The 23,392-nt window shown below is 34.2% G+C and overlaps 2 protein-coding genes across 9 annotated transcripts in view; one reads left to right on the top strand and one right to left on the bottom strand.

Moving 5' to 3' along the window:
* Nucleotides 1-268: 268 nt before the first annotated feature.
* LOC117926690 (mRNA turnover protein 4 homolog) lies at nt 269-7,769 on the bottom strand. The gene is made up of 8 exons (XM_034845910.1): nt 7,670-7,769; nt 6,956-7,121; nt 3,873-3,963; nt 3,725-3,783; nt 2,759-2,819; nt 1,923-2,013; nt 1,762-1,838; nt 269-612 (listed from the first exon to the last, which is right to left on the bottom strand). The coding sequence occupies exons 1-8, from the start codon at nt 7,695-7,697 to the stop codon at nt 496-498; spliced, it is 690 nt and encodes a 229-aa protein (XP_034701801.1). The 5' UTR covers nt 7,698-7,769; the 3' UTR covers nt 269-495.
* An 8,845-nt stretch (nt 7,770-16,614) lies between these two features.
* The window catches only part of LOC117926741 (separase), a 48,425-nt gene continuing 41,647 nt past the window's right edge, over nt 16,615-23,392 (top strand). For 2 of the 8 annotated variants that reach the window (XM_034846003.1, XM_034846005.1), the window contains exons 1-7: nt 16,623-17,359; nt 17,993-18,170; nt 18,250-18,384; nt 20,337-20,471; nt 20,583-21,085; nt 21,687-21,795; nt 21,960-22,085. In XM_034846003.1, coding sequence (XP_034701894.1) covers nt 16,710-17,359; nt 17,993-18,170; nt 18,250-18,384; nt 20,337-20,471; nt 20,583-21,085; nt 21,687-21,795; nt 21,960-22,085 — 1,836 coding nt within the window. In that variant the 5' untranslated portion in view covers nt 16,623-16,709. Of the gene's footprint in view, nt 17,360-17,992; nt 18,171-18,249; nt 18,385-20,336; nt 20,472-20,582; nt 21,086-21,686; nt 21,796-21,959; nt 22,086-23,392 lie in introns of all 8 variants that reach the window. The other 6 variants (XM_034846006.1, XM_034846010.1, XM_034846009.1 and 3 more) reach the window with 5 other exon arrangements.

Below are 23,392 nucleotides of genomic sequence, written 5' to 3' on the forward strand. Positions count from 1 at the left end.
TAATGAAGTTTGATAAAATCCTGGAAAACCAGCAATTGCATTGAAGTTTTTGATGTGTTTTGTTCAAGTGTGTCAGGTTTTTGAAGGGAGCCCAGGAATAAAAATCTGGAGCGGCTTCGAACAGAGGTGGTAAAGTTTGATAAAACCCACCCTGAAGTGGTTTTTAGATAAGTAGAGAGACTGAGAGCCATAAAAAAGAGAAGCCTACATCTAAAAAAGAAAAAGAAAAAAAAAAAAAAAAGGTAATTTCTTCGTATCTTGCAAGAAATTTTACAAGCAAAATCTTCTCCGGAGAAAATGTTTTACCTCAAAAGGAGCACAAGCCTAAAATTAACTGCAATAGCTTACAAACGAAGGTCATATAATAGAAAACACTTTCTATAACCTCAGAGTTGGCCAGAGGACCCTAAACAAAACTCAGATACCATTTCTGTATCACTTGGCCCAAAAACTCAGCATCACCATCACATTGTGATCAATGCCCACATCAGCATTTTATGAGGATTCAACATCTGAGTCATCGAGGCCTTCTTTGTAGAGGTCAAATTCATCTGGGCTCCATCTGCAAACCAAGTGAAGTCGGAAAGTGGCCATCTTGATCCCAAGTAGACGCTGCAATCAATCAGAAATCAGTGAGATTGTTCTTCAGTTCCATCTCACTAAACAGGCTTACAAACATACAGATGGTTTAAACATGCAGAGCAGGGTTATGAAAGCCAGTAGTGAGGCATGATCCTTTTGATTTTTTGTTTTCAAGGATAAAGAATAAAATAAGGTGCAATAAAATGATGTAACGATATTTTGAAGACATGTTTATAGCATATTAGTATGAGCTCAATAGACAAATCTTACTAATATTCCGTGACTTAAATTTCTTATTTCTCCTTTCCAGTTATTATCTTATATATGCACAAGTGCCTCTCCAAAACAGAATTTCAATTAATATGGGAATATGCTAGATGATGAAATTCGCAACCATCTATATTGAGATATTTCTCCATCCACATTTTGAATTCCCTCATTGCTCAGTTCAAATTTTCAAAAAATGAAATTTAAAGCAAAAAATTAAAATACAAAAACAAAGAAAGAAAGAAAAGGTGATTGTATGAGGTATAGCCCATGAGCAAGTGGAGCGAAGTGCCACTTTATCATGCTTTGACTCATATGTTGTCCAACCAACAAGACCCCTGAATAATTTCTAAGGCCTTCAAAAACATTTTTGGACCATCATGTCTTGAGCAATCCTCATTGAAGACAGAAGAAAATAAGACTTTCATACACCAAAAAGACAAGTAGAATCTAAGGTCAGTTCCCTTGATGGGCAAAATCAGAAAGCACCTCCCTATCAGAACTGCATAGGATATTTTCTATTTTCTTTCCCCTTTTATTTTCCAGGAAAACTTAATACAGTATCTTCTGAAGTTTAAATACTTGTATATGGTGTTTACTATAACTCCTCCAAGATGCAAGTTAATTGAACAACCAAAACTAACGCATGATCTGATTTTAGAGTGATCACGATTCATGATAATGATGGGGCTGGCATCATTAATGAGTATGCATATATGGCATGTTAGCAGATAATAAAATGATAAAATGCATCACAACTTTGCATGGAGTCGCAAAGGAAAAATTAACTGACAGACATCAGATCTTAAAAAAAATTATGAGTTCAAATAAAAGCATATCTTGTTCCAAAGTGAGGAACCTAATACTGCTAATATACTAATTTGTGAGTCAAACGACTAGATAGGAACGAACCAGTATGCGAGCTGACTCAGGCGACAATGGTGTTCCCTCTTCACAAACGACAAAGTCCGAAACAAGCTCCACCACACCTGCATAGCATGAAGAAATAAAGAATGTTAAGTCTGGCTTTTCCCAGGTGAAGGGCAAGCAAAATGAATTAAGCAAAAATGCACCTTTGTTCAACCGAACCGGCATCCCTTGCTTGCGTAGGAAGGGTTCCATCTCATGTGTGAACTGATCAAGAGGACCTTCTTTAAGCTCCACCTGAAACATTTAAGGATTCAATGCAAGAAATTTTGTTAGGATATATGAGATGAATCATATATGCAATATGAAAAGATAATCACAGATTTGTGTGCTTTAAGCTTACAAAAATTGTGTTAGGATATATGAGATGAATCATATATGCAATACGAAAAGATGATCACGGATTTGTGTGCTGTAAGCTTACAAAAATGAAAGAAGCTCAGACAGTAAAATTGTCTTATTTAACTCATTTAAGAAATAAGAAAAGGAATTGAAAGTCAGGTGAACTATAGGCTGACAATAGAAACTTTTAGATTAGAGAGTTTGCTTTGAGTGTCATTTGTTAAACCAGCAAGTCAGGCAAACACCAACAGTATTATATCACTTCAAAGTATGCGGAGTACCCACATCAGAAATGACATGACAGTATATGTGCCCATTGATCAGAAATGTCATCAATAGCTGTTTCTAACAAAGAAAGAAGATGAACTTCCAATTTGTTGCAAGTAACCTTTGATTCAGGTTCGCTGTTCTACTGAGTTGTACACTTGACTTTAGCATAAGGTATAAAACAGGAAAATTTGAAATTAGCCATTTAGCCATGTTCTCATGTCCCAAAAATCTGAAGCTTAAATACTAACACGTAGACATACCAACACCTGGTACTTATAGCAGAGTCCATGCAACATACAACAGCAGCATGCATTTACTGCTTCCCTACCAAAATATTGGCATATAAGATTAATGAAAAAGCACCACACACCTTTTCTACTGCAGTGCTTCCTGTCCTTGCAAAATCATATTCTTCATATTCATCAAATAACCTGCAAAACAATGTTATTGTGAATATTTGGCAAAAATATGCAATTAAATATTCCAAGAAAAAAAACCCAAACTTGCGTTAGGAAGGCATAGAAAATGAAATGAAAGTCTATTTTATATCATTAAAATTGAGATGAAATTCAGAATACTGGTCAAGAGAATATAGCATTGAAATGCTACAATCCTTAAGGAGTCATTACAAGGGAGAATTTGACAACATTACATTTTCTAGGAAGATAGAATAACAAAACTAATAAGCAAAAAAATTATCTTTTACTAACTTTTCTTTCAACACTTAAAAGCAAGCAGAATTATGGTTCTTCATCACTTGTCATGGAGAGTGTCAGTTTTGGATATACAAATTCCACTTTCAACCTGTCCTCCATAAACATTGTACAGGAGCAATAATGGATGTTTTCCTATATCTATCTATATATAAATATATATTTGATCAGAAACAAAAATGTATTAGAAATGGGTAACGCAAATACATGAGAAGGATAAGGAATCCTCCTCAGATATATGTGTATATATATATATATATATAGAGAGAGAGAGAGAGAGGTGCATGAATAACACATACATAAGTATTCATGTGTTTGTGCATGTGCAAAGCTATGGGGAAAAAGAGAGAGAAGAAGGGGGGATTGCGGAATAGGAAAGAGGAAGAGAGTTCACAAATTTTCATGTCTTCTATTCAATTTGAACATATAATCAAATTTCAATTAACTTTTGTCTGTTGTCTAAGGTTGCTGAGAAGACAGAAAAAGAAATGAATATTTAAAATCTCATAAAAACATTTCAACCCCAAAGAACCAAAAAACTATAATTGCTATTTTCCCCGAAACCAGAAGGAGCATAGAGATCCAGGCATATCACATATGAGAGATAAAGTTTGAAAGGTTACCTTTGGACTTCTTCCTTAGGCAGATTAGTAAAAAAGAGCCCAGTATCTCCATGAAGAAGCTGAATGGGAAAAAATGAGAAATTAAAATAAAACAATGAGAAGTTTGATAGATACTCAAATAGAATAGCAGGGATGGCAGTATGCCTACCTTAGAAACTTTACGAAGTCCTGGTCTGATCTCATCAGCAACTGAACGCCCAATGGCAATTTGCATGACTTTATTTGATCCAAGGAAAAACCTGACAATCAAAATAATATAATAACCTTGATGAGTTCATAATCATATTGAGGCATCCATTGTGAAGAAATGAGATGTGATATGTGCATATCTTTTCTTAGTAGTGGTCAGGTAACTGTTGAGAAAAAATGCAGTAAAAAATTAAGTGAATTCCCTAGACTCCAATCTAGTAAGATTGCACAAAATAAGTGGGCATCTGGAAGTCCTATGACAAATATATCAGTTAATTGTGCCTTTTTCTCATCAGAGTTCATCATGCTTTCAGTCAGAGACCATTGTGCTTTAACTAGGATCCTAACAAGCAAGCTAAAGCTCATTGCAAAATAAAGTTGGAATTCATTTATGTAATCATAAAATGCCTATTTCAAAGCAAAAGCTAAGAAATAAAGAAGGCATGTTTAAAAACATTAATAATACACTTATTCCAAATCCCATGTAAAATAAACTCATTAATATCAAAAGGCCCTATAATTGCAGTACAAATGCTAGCTACACCAACAATCAACCGACTTTTATGATATTAAACAGAAGGATGGTGAAGAAAATATTTTTCCTCAAAAAAGCAAAATGACAAATTATATTGGTAGAAAACAGTTTCTAAAAGGAAAAAAATAATAATTACAAATTTAATCTTGATGCTAATATTTTGTTTCTCCCATTTGCAGCTAATGGTGAAAAGATGATAAGTTTTCCCAAGTTTCATTATTAAGTATCCATCAAGATGTATAGAGCCTAACAGAAACCTTTTGTTGTAAAGCATCATTATTTTTCCATCAAACATAAAATAAATGATAAAACTTTTCAACCTTTAAGGGGAAAAAGAGAGAGAGAGAAAAAAGAAAAACCATCCACATAGATAATGCCTCGAAAAGAATTTTGTTTTATTTTATTTATTTTTTTCTGGGGATAAGCATTCTATGACAAGTACCAAAAGGGTGCAAACAAAGTACACGCAGAGTATGCAAGGACCAGGAAGACAGGAACCAAAAAGGAAAAAGAAAGGAGGAAAGACGCTCACTAAATACCCCTCTTCAGGAATCATAGTTCTTGTTTCTACTCAAAAAGAAAAAAGGTAGAAGCAAGACAAAAAAGCAGCACCCTGTCTGGTAAAACATATAGCATCTAAAAAAATTGACCAAGATGCATCGCCATAGCTCCTTATGGCAGCAGCTCTGATGGATTGGGGAGAGAAGGGGCACCTGCTTCCCTCCCCTTCAAAAGTCCCACTGCTCAGTTCTTTCCAAATGATATCCAGAAAGCATAATGGAGCTTCTACACATCTACATCTGCCTTCCTAACAAGCTAATCATGCCAACCCTTTAAGAGGTGCATCCAAACCTTGGCAAATCTCAACTGGAACAAAGAGAAAATGATGCAACTAAGGAGCCACCATGCAGTGAAAGCCTGCATGGTTTTCTGTATCCTCTTCCATTTAAACATACAACACCAGTTGACAAGAATCTCTCTCTCCATCAGGAATATCAAAGAACCAGAATCCTTTTTCCTTTTTCCTTTTTTTGATAGATAAATCAATGAACAGAGTATTATAAAACCAGCAGATTCAATCCAGCAGTCAGAACAAAGAAAGGCACCTTTACGGCGACCCCTCCAACACACTGCCATCAGAAAGTCCCCATCTTCCAGCTCCTCCAACACCTTGACATACGCAACATCTTAAACCGAGCAGCAATCGAACAAAGAAAAGACACTTTCACAGGAACCTCATTCTGCCACACCTCCATAAGAAGCCCACATCTTCCACCTCCACCGATACCTTGATGAATGACAACAGAAGATGCCATTCCTAGTAAAAAAAACCAATGGATGGCGTCTTGAAACTTCCCCACGATCTGAAATCTAAAGATACTTTCAAGTAAAATAGACCAATTGGAACCTCCAATACTGGAAATGTCTGAAAGAGCAAGTGCTCTAGAAAGGCTACCCCCTTTCACACCCCATGCTTCCTTATTCAACTATTGCGTATAGGTTTGGAAAAAGTGTCTTTGAAGGACTCCTCCATGCACCAGGTATTCATTCCTTCCAATAAAGACGCATGTTGCACCAGGTCTTTGAAGGACTCCTCCATGCACCAGGTGTTCAATCAAAGTCAATCTATCCCCTTAGATAAATAATGTTTCTTCCATTCAGTCAATTTCTAGTCAAAAATTGCCACACTATGAAATCCCACATTGCAATGGCTTAAAGAAGGGCATGTGATGACAAACACCACCACCACCACCACCACCACAACCCCCACCCACAAAATTAAAAATAAAAATAAAACACTAATGGCAAACACAAATAAGAGGTCATGAGAGAGACAACACCACACCCTAAGCTAGCTGCTAATCTTTGTAAATCATCTACATACAATCGGAAAAATGCAACTATTCTCCAAGCTAATCCTAAGCCCAAAACCACCTTGAAAAGGAGAAAACACACGCAATAAATCAACTCCATATTACTTGTCACATAAAAAACCAGTGTGATTGGCATGCAACCAGCAGATATGATCTTACCGGCCCAAAACCCCCATTCACCTTCCTTCCACTCACCCACCAAAAACAAACCCCTTCCATCTCAATGTTAATTAACCTACTGAATTGCAGAATTGCTATCGAAGTACCAATATGTTGTGCTACAAATGCAATATTAGTTAGGGATTTCTCAATCAATTCTAGGATCTGCTTTGACTAAGTACCCAATAGAGTTGGCCGAATTCATTTGATTGCTCAGGGAACACAGTAAAAAGGAACTAAGCCAAAATTTTGAGATTCTACATTAAAGTAGATTCACTGGGCCCAAGTACACAACTGAGCCTAACAGGACCATTTTGGTTAGAAAAGAGTGTTCATTTATTTGAAAACTAAAATAATGCTGATCATGCCATTCATAAATTGGTTCTCTTTTATTTTACCTTCTCTTCTTTGAAAAAAAAAAAAAGGAAGAAAAGAAAAAACCTTTTCAAGAAATTAAATTCCATTGATTTTTACCTGCTGGTAGATTTGAGCTTCTCTCTGAATTCCTTGAATTTAAGATTTCTCATGTTCTCAAAAGAGAAAACATAGATCGAACTGTAATTTTCCACAGCCTGCCTTATCGAATTCACTATGGACTCTTTGTGTCCCCTCCCCTTCTTCTTTGTCTTGGATAATGTAACTGCAATTCATATACCAAGAAAACATTTAAAGACACTATAACAAGCATTTGAACCCTCATATTGGTTTCTCCTGCAAACTATGCAAAGCCCCTAAGCCTCTGTTAGGTCGCTGGGAAAATGAAGGGAAAAAAAATCAAAATTCAGAGTCTTCTATGCTTTGCTGATTTTGTTCATAGCTAGATTACCTTTAAACCCAGTTGGGTTTCAAGTGGGAAAAATAATTAGAATTTGTCAATTGCTTTTGTTTCACTGAATTTTCTTAGCGAACAGCCAGAATTCAAACTAGTTTCCATCAGAATCACGACACCCCAAAAAAATATATATAAATATACAGTTTCCAACTTTTTAAGATCCGAACCCTCAGTTTGCTTGTTTCAAAAAACAGAGCAAAAACACATAACTTGAGCTCCTTATTCTCGTTCTTTCCAACCAGAGCTGAAATTACAGTTATAGTAGGTGATTGGATTTGAAAAAAGTTGAGTTAGTTTTATTTTCCAGCAGTTTCTAGAAAACCAAACGGAAAGGAGAAGAAGATAGGGGGCAGAACCTGGTCGATCACGCTTGGACTTAGGCATGATGGAGTGGCGGCTTCCTCTTCCTTTTCCTCTTCTTCTACCGTTTCTTTAAAACCCTACGACCGCCCAATGTGTTTGGGTCACTAGGGTTTTATTTATATTTATTCTTTCTAGAATCTAAAAAGGAACCATATTTCTAATTTCCCTTATTTTTTTGGGCTATTTGATTTAAGAGGGCATTAAAAATTCAATTTTAAAAATCATCATATTTCGATAAAAATATGTTTTCTTATAAAAATATATCTTTCTTTTAAAACCTATATATATATATATATATATACTTGAAATACTCAAATATATTTATGTGAAAAATATATTACTCTTCAAAAAGAAAAATATAGAAGAAATTAAAGGTTCATTTGATCATGTTTTCTAAAATTTGTTTTTAAAAATTATTTTTGTTTCTTTAACTTAAAAATAATTTTAAAAAACAGGTCTCATAAAACATGATCAAATGAGTTTATCTTTTTTAAAAAAAAAAAAAATTTGTGAAAATAATTCTTAATTGTTCTTTAAAAATTGTTCACTATTTCATTTTATTTTTAAAAATTATTTCCAAAAAACAATATTCAAACAATGTTAAAAACAGTTTTTTATTTTTAAAAATAGAACTATTTTTTAAAACAATTTTTAAACATGGTCTATAGGCTTGGTTTGAGAATTGTTTTTTAAAATAGTTTTTTGTTTTTAGAACAAAAAAAACATTAAATCATATTTGACAACAAAAAATTAAAAACAAGTAATTTCGAAAAACGTGTTGAAATTGTTTTCAATTATTTTATAAGAGTTGTTTTAAAAAATAATTATACAAATATTAAAAATGATTAAAGATAAAAATATCGCATATAAATAACAAACTTATTTAAAAACAAAGAAAATATCCATTTAGAAACCTAAAATGTTTTAATCTATTTTTAAATATGTTTTGAAAATAACTTTTATATATAATGCTTTATTTTTAATCATTCTCCATATTTGAACAATTATTTTTTGAAACGTTCTTCATAAAATAAGTAAAAACAACTTAAAACAATTAAAATATATTTTTTGAAAACATCATGTTTTCTAAGAACAAAAATAGTTTTATGTTTTTATGAATGAGAAACAATTTTCTACTTTTTGGCTGTCAAACATTTTTTTTTTTTGGTTTTGAATAACATAAAACTATTTTAAAAAATAATTACCAAACAAACTCAAGTCACGTTTGTTCAAGAAAACATGATAGAACTATTTTTGAAAATTGGTTTTTAAAATACTGTAAAGGGTTTCATGATTAGCAAACCATAATTCCATACTGCTATTTCATCTCATATTCCTTGATAATAACAACTACATTACCCGATTGTCCAAATGTCATTGTTTTGAGGAGTTTGTTAAACCAAGTTTGACCTTATTGAAAATTTAGCTTTAATATTATTATTAAAAAGTCGATTTAACAACTTGAAATATTCTTAAAACTATATTTTAAAAATTATTCTCGAAAAATATTTTTTTTAAATGTTTTAAAAGCTATGCCCCATGATTTAAAAACAAGTTCTCAAAAAATTGTCTTCTATCAAAATTTATTAAACATATTTTTGAGTCTAGGAAATAGTTCCAAAACAGGTTCTAAGAGCCTAATTTGGTTTTTCTCTGGGTACTAAGCTTGATTCCCGATAATTTTATTTTATTTTATTTTATCTTATTGGTAGTGACTCTTAAAGTATTACAAGTATTTCCAAGCACCCTCTTTACAAAAATTACTTTTTAGTAAAGTTTAAAAATAGATAATAATTTGAAGTGATTTTTTACCAACATTAGTATGTTTAATAGTGATTTTAATTAAAATCCTTTTTAAAAATGATTATCGGAAGAATCACCTATCGCGTGACTTTTTAAAAATTACTTCAAGTCATTCTTTAGGTTTTTAAAAGTGATTTTCAAAAAATTTATCAAACACTTAATTTTTTCAAGTATTAAAAAGCGTTTTTCTCGAAATCATTGCTAAATAGTTGCTTCTAATTTTTTTTTTAATATATATATATATATATATATATATATCTTCATTAAAAAAATAGTTGTAGGGATAAGATAATTTTTGGACATATGGAACAACCAAATAATAATACAAGGTGAGCATAACACGAATACTCCCATTCGCCACATCATCCTAATGGGTCCCTCCTTATCATAGTCATTACCTTGATAGGTTGTTTCCCGCTATTAAAAAAAATAAGGACAAGACTCATCACTCCTAATAGCAATCTCATAATAAAAATGAATCAACAAAAGCCATCAATGTAGTACCTACTTCCAGGGTGTAACAAATGTCAATCAAATCTCTTAATGGTAACCAATGACCTTTAACATTATTATTCTTTTCATAACCGACTCTTCAAAAAAGGTAAGAATCCCACCTTAAAGAAATTAAAAAAAAAAAAAAAAAAAAAAAAAAAAAAAAAGCTAACTCCCAAATCAAAGTAAGAAAAAAAAATCACTCTTTATCTATTAAACCCCCTAACTCAAAATGATGGCTAATTTGATTATTGGAGATGGCTCAACCTTAATCGTCCTCCTCTTTCCTAACCTCATTCTTATAGATTAATGGGCGAAGATATCAAAGGATACCCCAAGGCATGATGCTAAAAGAGGATGGAACAACTTTTAAAAAACATTGTAAAACCAAGGTTTAATTAATCTTGATATTGATAATAACAAAATAATGTTTGAAACTAATGATTATATTTCAAATATGATTAGGCAAGGTGGTTTCCAAAATAACAATTACAAAGACCAGATCAAGCCAAAGGAAAATTAAGAAATAAGATGACACCTCAAAGAGAAAAGTCTTCAAAATATTTCATAGGATTTATTTGTAATGTTGTTGGTGCATTAGGTTTTTCATATATTTTATTTTATTTGTCTTGCACTAAAAATCATCTAAGAGTTATTTTGCTTAAAATCTTTTCTAATTGGATGATTTATTATTCTCAAATAAAACTTTGTGCTAAAAACTTTCTAAAACTTGTTTAAAAGGTTTTAAGTTTAAAAAAATGGTTGAGTCAAAAAGGGGTCCAACCAATCAAAAATGGAATGAACTGGCTTAACTGGTTGGGGAACTAGTTGATTGATTACCCTTTCCTAGTCGAAAACCAATCAAGGGGTGCAAATTTTTTTCTCTCTTCTAAAAGGGTTGTCTTCTCGGTCGAAGAAAACCCTTTCTCGATCAAAGGTACCCTTTTCCCAATAAGCCTACATCCACGAGGGAATAAGAAGAAGAACTTTCACTATTCTTAAACGAGATTACAACTCTCGAACCTCTTAAATCCCAAAGCCCCAATTTATACCCAAAAAAGACTTACTATTTTGGTCAAAATCTCTTCATATATTTTTTCCTAATTACAAAGGAAGTTTATCTATAGATAACAAAGTGTATAATTGTCAAAGATACCTTTTCCTAAAAAAGAAGATCTCGTAATAAGATATTTCCTATAATAATAGGAAACCCACTTTCAAGAATATCTTATATTAGGAAACTATCAATAACTTTCCAAATTGACTCAAAATACAATTTGAGACACTTTCCAACAATCTCCACCTTGACTCAAATTCCCAAGATTCAAACAAACTCAAAAGTCTTCCCAGTTATTTCACTCTCACTCCCCATAGGGGCCTTTAGATACTACTAACACCAATTAAGTAAGAGCAATGCTTGAACTTAATCATAGGAACAAACTTAGTCATCATATCTGTGGGATTGTTGTAGGAATTTTTTTTAGTACAATAACACCCTATGCAGTCACATCCCTAATAAAATGTATTTCGACATTAATACGTTTGATCCCCTCATGGAACATCTGATTTTTAGTCAAATGTATGGCACTTTGGCTATCACAATACACAACGGTCAACTCCTGTTATAAGCCTAAATCGCTAACCAAACCCTTAAGTCAAATAACTTCTTTCACTGCTTCTGTGGTTGTCATGCATTTTGCTTCAATAGTTGACAAAGCAATTGTAGATGGCAAAGTTACTTTCCAACTAATAACATTACCACATAAAGTAAATACATACCTTGTTAAAGATCTTCTTCTATCAAAATCTCTAACTTAATCAAAATTAACATAACCAACAATTTCCCTAAAGATGTCAAAATTTTTATCATATGTTAAGTTAACGTGTGATGTTCCTTTCAAGTATTGAAATATCCATTTCACTGCTTGCCAATGAATTTTTTCAAGGTGATCCATATATCTACTCACCACACTAACTGCATGTGAAATTTCTAGCCTAGTGCAAACCATGACATACATAATGCTCCCAACTATACTAGCATAAGGAACATGTGACTGTACTCCCTCTCTTGTTTAGTCTATGGTGATAAAGCACTAGAAAGTTTGAAGTGAGCTGCTAACGGAGTACTCACTAGTTTTGACCCTTGCATTTCAAAGCGTTCTAACACTTTCTCAATGTACTTTTTCCATGATAAGTATAATTTCCATACTTTTCGGTCTCTATGAATCTCCATACCCAATATTTTCTTCACAGCTCCAAGGTCTTTCATTTCAAACTCTCCTTGAAGTTGAGTTTTCAACATGTTGATCTCAAACATATTCTTGCAGGCAATTAACATGTCATCAATATATAATAATAAATAAATGAAAGAACCATCAAACAATTCCTTATGACAAACACAATTATCATACTCTATGGTAGCCATTACTAATCATAAAAGTATCAAACCTTTTATATCATTGCCTAGGAGATTGCTTCAAACCATAAAGAGATTTCTTCAATAAACAAACATGGTATTCTTTTTCTTGAAATAATGAATCCCTTGGGTTGATGCATATAAATCTGTTCTTCTAACTCACCATGTAGAAAAGTAGTCTTGACATCAAGTTACTTTAACTCTAAATCAAATAAAGCAACCATAGCAAGTAACATCTTGACTGAGCCATGTTTCACAATCGGAGAAAACACTTCATAGAAGTCCACACCCTCCTTTTGTGTGTAACCCTTTGCCACCAAGCATGTGTTGAACCTAGCATCCTCCACTCCTGGAATTCCTTCATTTCTTTTGAAGAGTCATTTGCAACCAACAATCTTTTGATTTTTAGGTTTCTCAACTAGTTTCCAAGTGTGGTTCTTTTGAAGAGATTCAATCTCCTCATTCATTGCAACAATCCACTATGTAGACTCTCCACTAGTGATGGCTTCATGATAAGTTTGAGGTTCCTCATTTTCAATGTTTTCTACCACACTAAGTGCATAAGTAACCAAATCTGCATAAGCATACCTTTGTGGTTGTTTAACCTGCCTCCTTATTCTATCTCTAACCAAACAATATTGTTGCTCTTGTGGTGCACTTTCCTTATCATCAAGAAGTTGCACTTCTTCCTCCTTTGGCTTTATTGAAATTGCTTTTTCTATGGTTTCTAAAGCTTTAGTCACAAACTCCACATTTTCTATCATACGGGGTCGTTTTTTGTATGAAGTTGCTCCTTCCTAAGACTCAACATTGCAAACTCATTAAAAGTTACATCCCTAATAATAAGAAATTTTGAAAATTTTGAATCTGGGCACCATAACCTGTACCATTTCACTCCATCGGCATATCCTAAGAATATGCACTTCCTTGCCCTTGGTTCCAATTTACCTTCACTCACGTGAGCACAAGCAGGACAACCAAAAATTCTTAAATTAGCATAATTAGAAGGTTAACCAGACCATACCTCTTCAAGAGTTCTGCAATTAATAGGAATTAAAGACTATTTATTCACAAGATAACAAGCTAAATTTACTGTTTCGACCCAAAATTCATTTGACAACCCTACATTCGAAAGCATGCATCGTGCTTTCTCTAAAAGAGTTCTACTCATTCGTTCTGCAACACCATTTTGTTGTGGAGTATGCCTAACTGTGCGTTGTCTCAAAATACTTCATTCTTGCAAAACTCATTGAACTTTTTCCCACAAAATTCCATGCCATTATCAGTTCTCAAGCGCTTGATCTATTTTCTAGTCTGTTTCTCGATCATGTCTTTTCATTGCTTGAACTTCCCAAATACATCATTCTTATGTTTTAAGATATATACCCAAACCTTTCTAGAGTAATCATCAATAAAGGTCAACATATGTCTTCCACCACCATGTGATACAACCTGAGAAGGGCCCCAAATATCCAAATGGATATAATCCAAAGTACCTTTAGTTCCATGAACACCTGCACTAAATTTCACCCTGCATTGTTTCTCGAATACACAATGCTCACAAAAATCCAGTTCTCCCATTTTTTGTCCATCAAGCAAACCTCGTTTGCTCAAAATTGTTAACCCTTTCTCACTCATATGCCCAAGTCGCATATGCCACAATCTAGTAGTCTCTATAATTGATTATGAGATTGAAACTACAACTGCACCTGTAATTATGCTACCTTGCAATGTATAGAGACCATTAATTTTCTTTCATTTCATCACAACAAGAGCACCCTTTGAAATCCTCAAAACTCCACTTATAGCTTTATATGTGCATCCGTTTGAGTCAAGTGTCCCTAAAGAAATCAAATTTTTCTTCAATTTTGGAACATGCCTTAGATCAATTAATGTCCTTATAATGTCACCATGCATCTTAATTCAAATTGTGTCTGTTCAACAACCTTACAGGCCACATTGTTTCCCATGAGAACCTTCCCACCACTTATGGGTTGGTAGGTACTGAACCAATCCCTATTGGGAGACATATGATAGGAGCACCCTGAATCAAGAATCCACTCATCACTTGAGTTTGTAACAGTGACTGAAAGAACATCTGCAATATTTGAATTTTCTTCTACAACTATTGCATCACCAAAATTAGAAGTTTTCTCATTTTATTTTCATTTACAATCTGGACAATTTTTCACATAGTGCCCTTCTTTCCTGCATTTAAAACATTTGTTGTTTCCCCTGGACTTTGATCTAAATCGACCTTTTCTACCATTATTTTTCTTTCATGTTCTCCCTCTAGCCACCAAACCTTCACCCAAGTCATCTTCTCTACTTTTAGACACCCTCTTCTTCAACTCCCTAGAGTTCAAGGCTACTCTAACATCCTCTATGGAGAGATTATCTATACCATTCATCATAGTATCTACAAAGTGCTCATAAGATTTTGGTAGGGAACACATCAAAATTATGGCTTGGTCTTTATCATCAATTCTAACGTCAATATTCCTTAAATCCATAATAGTTTTATTAAATTCATCAAGGTGGTCTTTAATGGACGTACCTTCTTTCATCTGGAGAGTATACAATCGCTTCTTTAAATACAAGCGATTTGTAAGAGACTTCGTCATGTACAAACTTTCCAACCTCAACCATAACTTGACAGTCGTATCTTTTTTTGCAACCTCACGAAGCACCTCGTTACCCAAGCACAATAGAATAACACTATGTGCTTTCTCCATAAGTTCTTCATTCTCTTCATCAAACATTGTTGTTGGTAGAGCCTCTCTACCCTTCAATGCTTTGGATAACCCTTGTTGAACTAATAAGGCGCGCATCTTGACATGCCATAAACTAAAATAATTTCTTCCATGTGAGTATTTTATAATTTTACGCATCATTAAGGACCATGGGTGGCCTAGCTTGTCATGCTAAAGTGTAAAAATTTGTAGGTTGTTAAACTTTTAGTTTATGACAACATATGATTCAATATGCTTTGTGATTGTATGATATAATCAGATGATAAAGTTGAAAGCTTTTCCTTTTATATGTTTGCGACTAAAAATAATAGAAGTAAAAATATTCTACATTATCTTCATTCATGATTTCAATATAATGCCCATTTTTATGAATATCTTTAAAACTTATCAAATTTCTTCTGAATTTGCTAGAATATAAAATATAATTTATATGAAACGAAGTTCCATTTTGTGGCATAATATTTACTCTTCCGAAACCTTCAATCAAGTTTATAGTACCTAATATGGTATTAATATTAGTCTTTGCTAGTATCAAATTGAAAAAGTATGGTTTACCTTGAAGGATTCTATGAGTGGTTGCTTAGTACTCGAGATGTACATCTTCCTCATTCATTTTGAAATAATATATGCAATTTCATATATGAATGGTATTTGAGAAAAATGTAAAACATATGATAAATACAAATAATAATGTGATTACAATAAATGATATATCATCAATCAATAAGAATATGTCCATCATTCATAAGAAGATTATTTCTTTACTAAGACATTACAAAAAATGGATATCAAAATAAGTTGAATTTAATTTATCTCTATTAATGAAATTCATTTTTATTTATTTCCTTTTACTTTTTATAGGGACTTAGGTGGTGTTTGTTTTTTTTTTACTTAATTCTATATATAACTTTAATACTTAGTATTATTAAATATTAATCTTAAAAAATATTAAGTATTAGGTTGTTTGTTTGTTTTAATATTTTATTTTTATTAAACATTAAAAAGTGAAGAAAAAATAAAATATTTTGATTTTTTTTATTTAGTAAAAAGTAACTAAAGTCTAAAAACAAATTATTTTCAGTCAAAAGTTAAAAAAACAAATGACCTCTTAATAGAAGTCGATTGAAAAATGCTATTTCATATTTCAACTATGATGATTATGGATATTGTTTTCACTTCTAGTGATTTGATGTGGTTTATTTTATGATGTCAATTTTCACTCTAGGATTATGTAAAGGAGAATTGAAAGAACTAGAGAAAGGCGACAGACAACTTTTCTTGCTTGGGATGTAGTTTATACTGGGAAGCCTTTTATAGGCTTTATAAAATGACTTTTATTTATCGATTTTTATTAACTCGAGGTCATTCCCCCTTTATTTACAATAAATATAAGATATGATAGGACGAATCCGCATGGGCCGGCCCAGTCCCTGTGTCCGTGACTCTCCAGAAGAACCCGCCCGTCACCGCTCTCACACTTTGAAATCATCCAGGCGCCCAGGCTTGGCGCCCTTGAAAACCCTTTCCTGTCCTCTGAGTCCTCTCAACTCACATCGCTTTCTCTCTCCCATGGACTCATCAATGGAGTCGTCTCTCATCTCCAAGCTCCAATCCTCCGACTTCGCCAACATCCACCACCACTTCCTCTCTCACCTCCGCCCATTCTCCCCATTCCTCAATTCCAAACCCACTACCACCACCACCACCACCACCAGAAAACCTAATCGCTCATCATCTTCCTCCTCCTCTATTCGCTCTCTTGCTAAGCAGTTCCTCCCATTTCTCAATCGCGTCCTCTCCATTCTCCCCAAAATCCTTTCTGTTTCCTCCTCCGATCTTGAAACGACGTCGCTTCGTGAGCTCTTCGACACCTACAGGCTCTGCCTGGACTGCTTGGAGTGCGTGTCTTCGCAATTGGCCTGCAAGTTCTACTCCATTCATCTCCAGAGGGTAAGGATGGTTCACTGCTTTGTGGCTCAGGCGATGTGGAGGGAGGCTGTGGACGAGAGTTTTTCCATTCTCCAGAGCCTTCCAGCGGGATTGGAGGGGCGGTATCTGCCGGATTTGGGGAAGACTGGTGGTGGTGATCAGGACTTCTGCGGGTTGGTTGTGGAGATTGTGTTGTCGGTTGTGAAGTGTGTTTCAATGAGTCAGAGTAAGGATGGACGAGAGTACAGGAGAGTGCTTGATTTGGTGGAGGAGCTCACGCCCTGGTTCAGGTCTGTGTTTTGGATTGGGCATTTTGTGTTCCTAAATTGTGTATTGATCTGTTTGGTTGCTGAGAAATAGAAGAGTGCATGAACCAATACTTTGTTTGGTAGCTAATTTTTCAGTAAAAAAGGTTTAAGTAAGGAATTGGGACTGAAGAGAATTTAAATAGAGGGGCATTTGTATTGCATGTTTTGCTTTTCAATGTTATTGACAAAATGTGGGTAAAATGGGAAACCAAGATAATCCTCCAAATTCTGAATTTGGGTGGAATTCAAGCTTTTATGATTTCATTTGCTTCCAGACAATGCAGATAAAAAATTTCCCTCCAGATTCCTCAGTATTGGGACTTGGGAAAACCAAATCATTTTCGATTGAGCCAAATGTAAGTATTTGGTTTAGCTTAGGCGAGCTTTTCATTTATCACACCTAGAATTACATAAAATATTAGAGTTAGTTTTTTATGTTATGCTTCTCAGCAGCTTTCTGGGCAACCAAACAGAAGGTATCTGTGTAAGAGTAGTTCCATATTACATTTTAGTGTTTTCTAGTTGAACCATTGTCTGCAGAACCTGGTTGAGCGTATTTGAACTAAGTTAAGTTAGATTATTTATTGATTTATTCTTTTAATTTGAATCTTTTAGGGTTTTAGATGCCAATACATATGAGAAGTTGCACAGGGTGCTTGTGTCCCATCTGTACAGATGTACTCTCTTTTTGGTAGAAGAGCTGGCATGTTTTGATGGGGATTTGGTATGCACATTTTGTGTGGCAACATTGACTGAATATGCAAAGTCGTCAATGAAAGATCAAACTCTGAAGGTTCGCATGTGTCTAATCCTTGTTCGTGAACATTTTAAATTACCTCTATGTTGACCTCTAATTGATATTTTTTATGCAGTGTGGCCGCAGGATATGTTCCTCTTTGTTCTCACAAAAGGAGAATGGATCATCGTTCGTTGTTGGTGTATTGATGTGTGTGTTGGACACCATTGCGGCTGAATGCAAAGTAAAATCTTATGGAGCAACCTTAAATGTGAATGGTTAAGAAATATGCTCAACTAAGCCATCTATTCTCATATATATATATATATATATTGCATAGAAAAACTTGGATTTTTTCCTTATATCATTTCATAGCCCTTTGTATAATGCAAATTTGAGTCATAAAATAGGAAATAAAAGAAACATGATTATGCTCATGTATCATGTGTATTGAGTGAACATTGATCTGAATTCAGCTTAAGTAGCCCTGGAAAAGATTCATTTGAAGTATATAGGATCAACTACACAAATTTCCTTGCCACTGGTGGTGGAAACCAGTTTAGTATTTATTCCTGATTCTGGGTTTCTTGGGCCTTGCCTGCTTCAGTGTTGACTCTTAGTAAGTTGGAAAGTTGAAGCTTGTAAGCCCCATTAGAAGGTTCTTCCTGGTCTTAAAAGTTATTTTTGAGGCTTGCAAGCTTGTTAGGAGTTTCTAGCAAGGTCTTAAAAGTTATATTTGAGGCTTGCTTCCATTTGAGATGGTTATAGGACACCTTGACTGCAGTATCTCATCAAGCATATGCCTCTTGAACCAAGGCTTAGTCGAAGTGTGCCTTTTTTTGCACTTATTATGCCTAGTAAGGTTCAGTGTATGCCTTATCAATTTTTATTTCTAAAATTTAAGTGACTAAACATGTTCTTTTCTTATTTAGTTAATTTTGACAATTTAAACCACGTTCCTTCATTTATTTGTTTTTTTTTGTATGTAAGGGACCATTATCTGTTTGTTTTCATACTATTAAACATGTGATAGAATGTTAATCATGTAGTTGGCCACTATTATGCTCCTAAGAAGTCTAAAAATTATAACAAACATACTTCCTTTTTTTTTGATAAGTAAACACGGAATATATTAACACAAGGCAAAAAAGCCGCATAGCATACAGGGAGTATACAAGGCGGCAAAGACCTCACAACCAAAAAGAGACAAACAACCCACCAGCCCTTAAATGGAGGCTAACCACTCCAAGAATCCTATAAGGGAGCATGGCTCTGCTCCACTATACAATTTTGCCCAACCCCACATATTACAAACAAAAGAATTCTTAATTTTCTGGATAACTAACTCCCCCCCTACCCTAAAAGCTAATCTATTACTCTCCTTCCAAACCGTCCAAAAAATAAGTAACGGAATGAATCTCCAAATTTTTTCCCTCTTTTTACCCACAAACGAGCCCTTCCAGCTAAGTAGTACCTCCTTTGCAGTTTCTGGAAAAACCCACTGGGCACTGAACAAACCAAAGACAATCTCCCACAACACTCTGGCCATTGTACAATGAATGAGCAAATGATTTACATTTTCGTCTTCGCTACCACATAAAAAACATCGATTAGGAAGCTGCCACCCTCTCTTTTGAAGTCTATCAAGGGTAAGAACCTTCCCCCATGTGGCTTCCCACGCAAAGAATGCTAATTTAGTTGGAACTCTATCCACCCAAATGCCATTTTTGGGGAAAAAGGAGACAATGGGGCTGATCAGCAAGCATAATTCCTTTTTATTCTCTTTGTGTATTTCATTAAAATAGGCTAGAGTTCAGACTAACTGAACCAACCTAAATCTTAGCCAAACATGTACAGGTAATTTTACAAATTCGTCTGCAATTAAGTGTTCCAGTGCCATTTGTTCTTGGTATAGGGTCTTTTAGCAATTCTGTAATTCAATTGTGGAGCCCCTTTATGAAGAGTTAAGGATTTTATCTTTTGCAGCTGTTCCTTCTCGGGTGACCAAAATCTATAAAACTTCATTTCAACTATTGCCAATTGGAAATTTTCTTATTTGTATTCGGTTGAATTATTCTTTATAAGCATATTACTTGTTCTAAATCTGTTATACAATACTCTCTAATTTAAAAGATCGTACCATTTACTTAGGTTTTCCAAAGAAAAACCTATTGCCTGAGTGATAGCATTATCTGCAATATGACATAGTTCATTTTATGGCAGGTCGAAACGGAGAACACTTTCATAGAGTTCGTTGAACTTGTTTCTTATTGTGCCAATAAATGTAGAATTACAAGTAAGAACTTGTGTACTGCTGTTGCACTGCATCTAAATAAAATGGCAGGTGATTTCCGTCAGGTATCTTGTTTGCATTTTTTGAAAATTTACCTTTATCATTTATGGAGTTGTATGCATTCATCACGTGCTTGTGTTTGGATGACAATATTCTGCTGCATGAATGCCCAGCAGGTTTTGGAACCCCTTAATTTGATTCTGAGGCTTTATGCTACTGGTTTGAACTTCACTGGTTGCAATATTCAGTCAAGCGGCAGTGATTCTACAACCTCTAAAAGTGCAGATGATGAGTCTGCATTTGAAATTTTACTTGATGATGGAGATGAACTGCAACATCTGGCTACGTCAATTGGTTTATTGGATAATTACTTTCATATCAATAGCAAAGAGAACAAGGTGTCCTTTAGTGCTGAACATAAGGTTACTGTAGGTCAAATATGTTCACATATGGAATCTGATTATGAGGCTTCTATGGCTTTTGCTCAGAAGAATGGCAAGGCTTACTTGCTGCTGTACTTAAATGCACTGAAATTCTTGTGCCAGCCACTTGCTGAATTAGTAAACTTGGAGAGAGTACAGATAATTGCAGAAAGTGAAGCCATTTCCTCTTCAGCTAAACTATGTCATATCCAGAATGCATTACACCAATTTTGTGATGTTTTTCTTTTTTGCCATTGGTGAGTCTCTCTGTAATTTTCTATGCTTTCACTCATTGGCCTAATTTTGCAACAAAATTCTGTTGCTTGTTCACTTAAGCTGATGTAGTGTTGTATCTTGCATTTAGCTTCAGAAAACTCTTTGTTGCTGAAACAACAAAACAAATAGCATGTTTAGAAATCAGATCTATGTTGTTGGCTTCACAAATCCTATTTGTTCCATATAGTCTCCTGATCTATTAGGTCAAGCTTTTGGGAGGGTGAAAATCAATTGACTGCCTACTGCATCCAAGGTTCTACCCAAACTATGAATCACCAATGCATTGCCTAAATGCTTTCCTCTCTCCCTCCCTCCCTCCTCTCTCCCCCCTTCTCTCTCTCTCTCTCTCTCTCTCTCTCTCCCTTGCTTGCTGTTGCTCTCTAAGTAACATATATCCATAGAACAAGTCCTTGAGAGGGAAAATTTGAAGCAATGCTATGCAAGCAGCCTACTTAAGCAATAAGGACAAGTTAAAGATGATATTGAATATTTTTCTAGATTCATGTGTTAGAAAATGTTTAAAGCTTATCTACATGGTTTAAATACCTTAATTATGGGGTTTTTCCTTGCTAATGGGTGCAGCTGTACATCTGGAAATAAGAGAGAAGAATTTGATGAAAATAACAAAGCAATATCTAGTGTTGCAGTAGCCGCCTTTACTCTGTCCTTCAGAACAAGGATAAACATGCAGGTTTCCAATCTTACTGAATGATAATGAAATGATCAAATTCGCTTGTTCTCTTTCATAACACATCCTTAATTCTCTTTAGTTACTGCAAGAGAGGCAAGAGAGGTATAGTCTTTTATTTGTATTTTTTCCTATTTAGTTAATTTGCTTGTCCTTTCATATTTCAGAAGAGTGCAAATTTCATTAAGTATGTCATTTCAAATGGATGGATTCAACTTCAGGGGCTAAAATTTCTCTTCGTCAATCTTCACAACATTGGAGTAATTTTGTACAGAAAAAGGCAACTGAAAGAGGTATCCTTTTAATGGAATAACTAGGCTATATCATGGGTTGCATATGCTGTTACCAATTTGTGTCCAAAATGTTTGACTGTTTGAGCAGGATAACACTGTTATTGTTTATCCAAAATTTGTTCCTTTTTTCTTCTTGGGTTTATTCTTTAAAACTGTTCAAACTGTTGCCGTTTTAATTTGGAATCTTTTTGATGAATACTTGATCAGAATAGCTCCAATAGGCTCTGTGGCTCTTTAGTTCTTTGGGTTGCTTCTGTTTCAAGTTGGCAGCTGCTATTATTATCATTTTTTTATTTTTATTTTAACCAGAAATGAAATATATTCATTAAGATGAAAAAAATACTAGTGAAGGATGAGAAATCCTTCCCAATTTACAAAATCTTACAAAAAACAGAAGAGGAGAAAACCTACTTCAATAGCATCGATATGGTATTGTGGGAGATCATGTAATGAAAATTGACTTGAAATTCCCAAGAGGGTCATGCAACTCCTACAAAACAGTCCCTTAGCTTTGTTCCTCTACAACCTGTTTCATTTAATAAGTCAAGTATATATTTTCTTTGAGAAATGAAAATACCTTTTTTGGATCTAGCAAACTCCTTACCAAGAAAGTATCTCAGGGGACCCAAATCTTTTATCTCAAATTCACGAGTTAAAGCTTTCTTCAATCTCTCAAGTTCTAGACTGTCATCACCAGTTATAATAATGTTATTCATACAAACTATCAACACGACAATCTTTCCTTCTTTTTTTTTTTTGATAAATAAGCACAGAATATATTGATAAGAGGCCAGAAAGCCACAACGTATACAGGGAGTATACAATCTAGCTAAGCCTCACAACCAAAAAGAAAGCTAAAAAACCTCACCAGCCCTTATCTGGAGGCTATCCACTCCAAGAAGCCTATAAGGGACAGCGACCTCTCTCCACTATACATTCTCGCCCAGCACCATAAATTACAGACAAAAGAATTTTTTAATTTCTGAATATATTTTTGAAGTTTGATTACTTTTCCAAATCTCTTAAGACCATACAAGGACTTCTTTAATCTACAAACCTTTTTTTTTTTCTAGCTTTTCTTCGAAACCTAGTGGTAAATCCATAAACACTTCTTTCTCCAAATCGCCATTTAAGAAAGCGTCATCTTCAGCAACCTGATTCAACAACAACGATTTTTTCACATCTAATTGGTGTAAAGGCCAACTAAAATGTATTGCAAGAGATAGTAAAATCCAAATGGAATTGATCTTTGCAACAGGTGGAAAGGTCTCTTGGTAGTCAATTCCATAGGTTTGTGTGAAACCTTT

Source organism: Vitis riparia, chromosome 12, assembly GCF_004353265.1.
Source record: "Vitis riparia cultivar Riparia Gloire de Montpellier isolate 1030 chromosome 12, EGFV_Vit.rip_1.0, whole genome shotgun sequence".
In the NCBI taxonomy this organism is placed as follows: domain Eukaryota; kingdom Viridiplantae; phylum Streptophyta; class Magnoliopsida; order Vitales; family Vitaceae; genus Vitis; species Vitis riparia.

Bases quoted from the DNA above. Each gene is read 5' to 3' on its own strand.
- LOC117926690 (XM_034845910.1), bottom strand. From the start codon at position 7,697: ATGCCTAAGTCCAAGCGTGATCGACCAG. The intron at 2,820-3,724 runs GTAACCTTTCAA...ATTGTTTTGCAG, and splicing joins CCTAAGGAAGAAGTCCAAAG to GTTATTTGATGAATATGAAG. The intron at 613-1,761 runs GTTCGTTCCTAT...GATTGATTGCAG, and splicing joins CTGAGTCAGCTCGCATACTG to CGTCTACTTGGGATCAAGAT.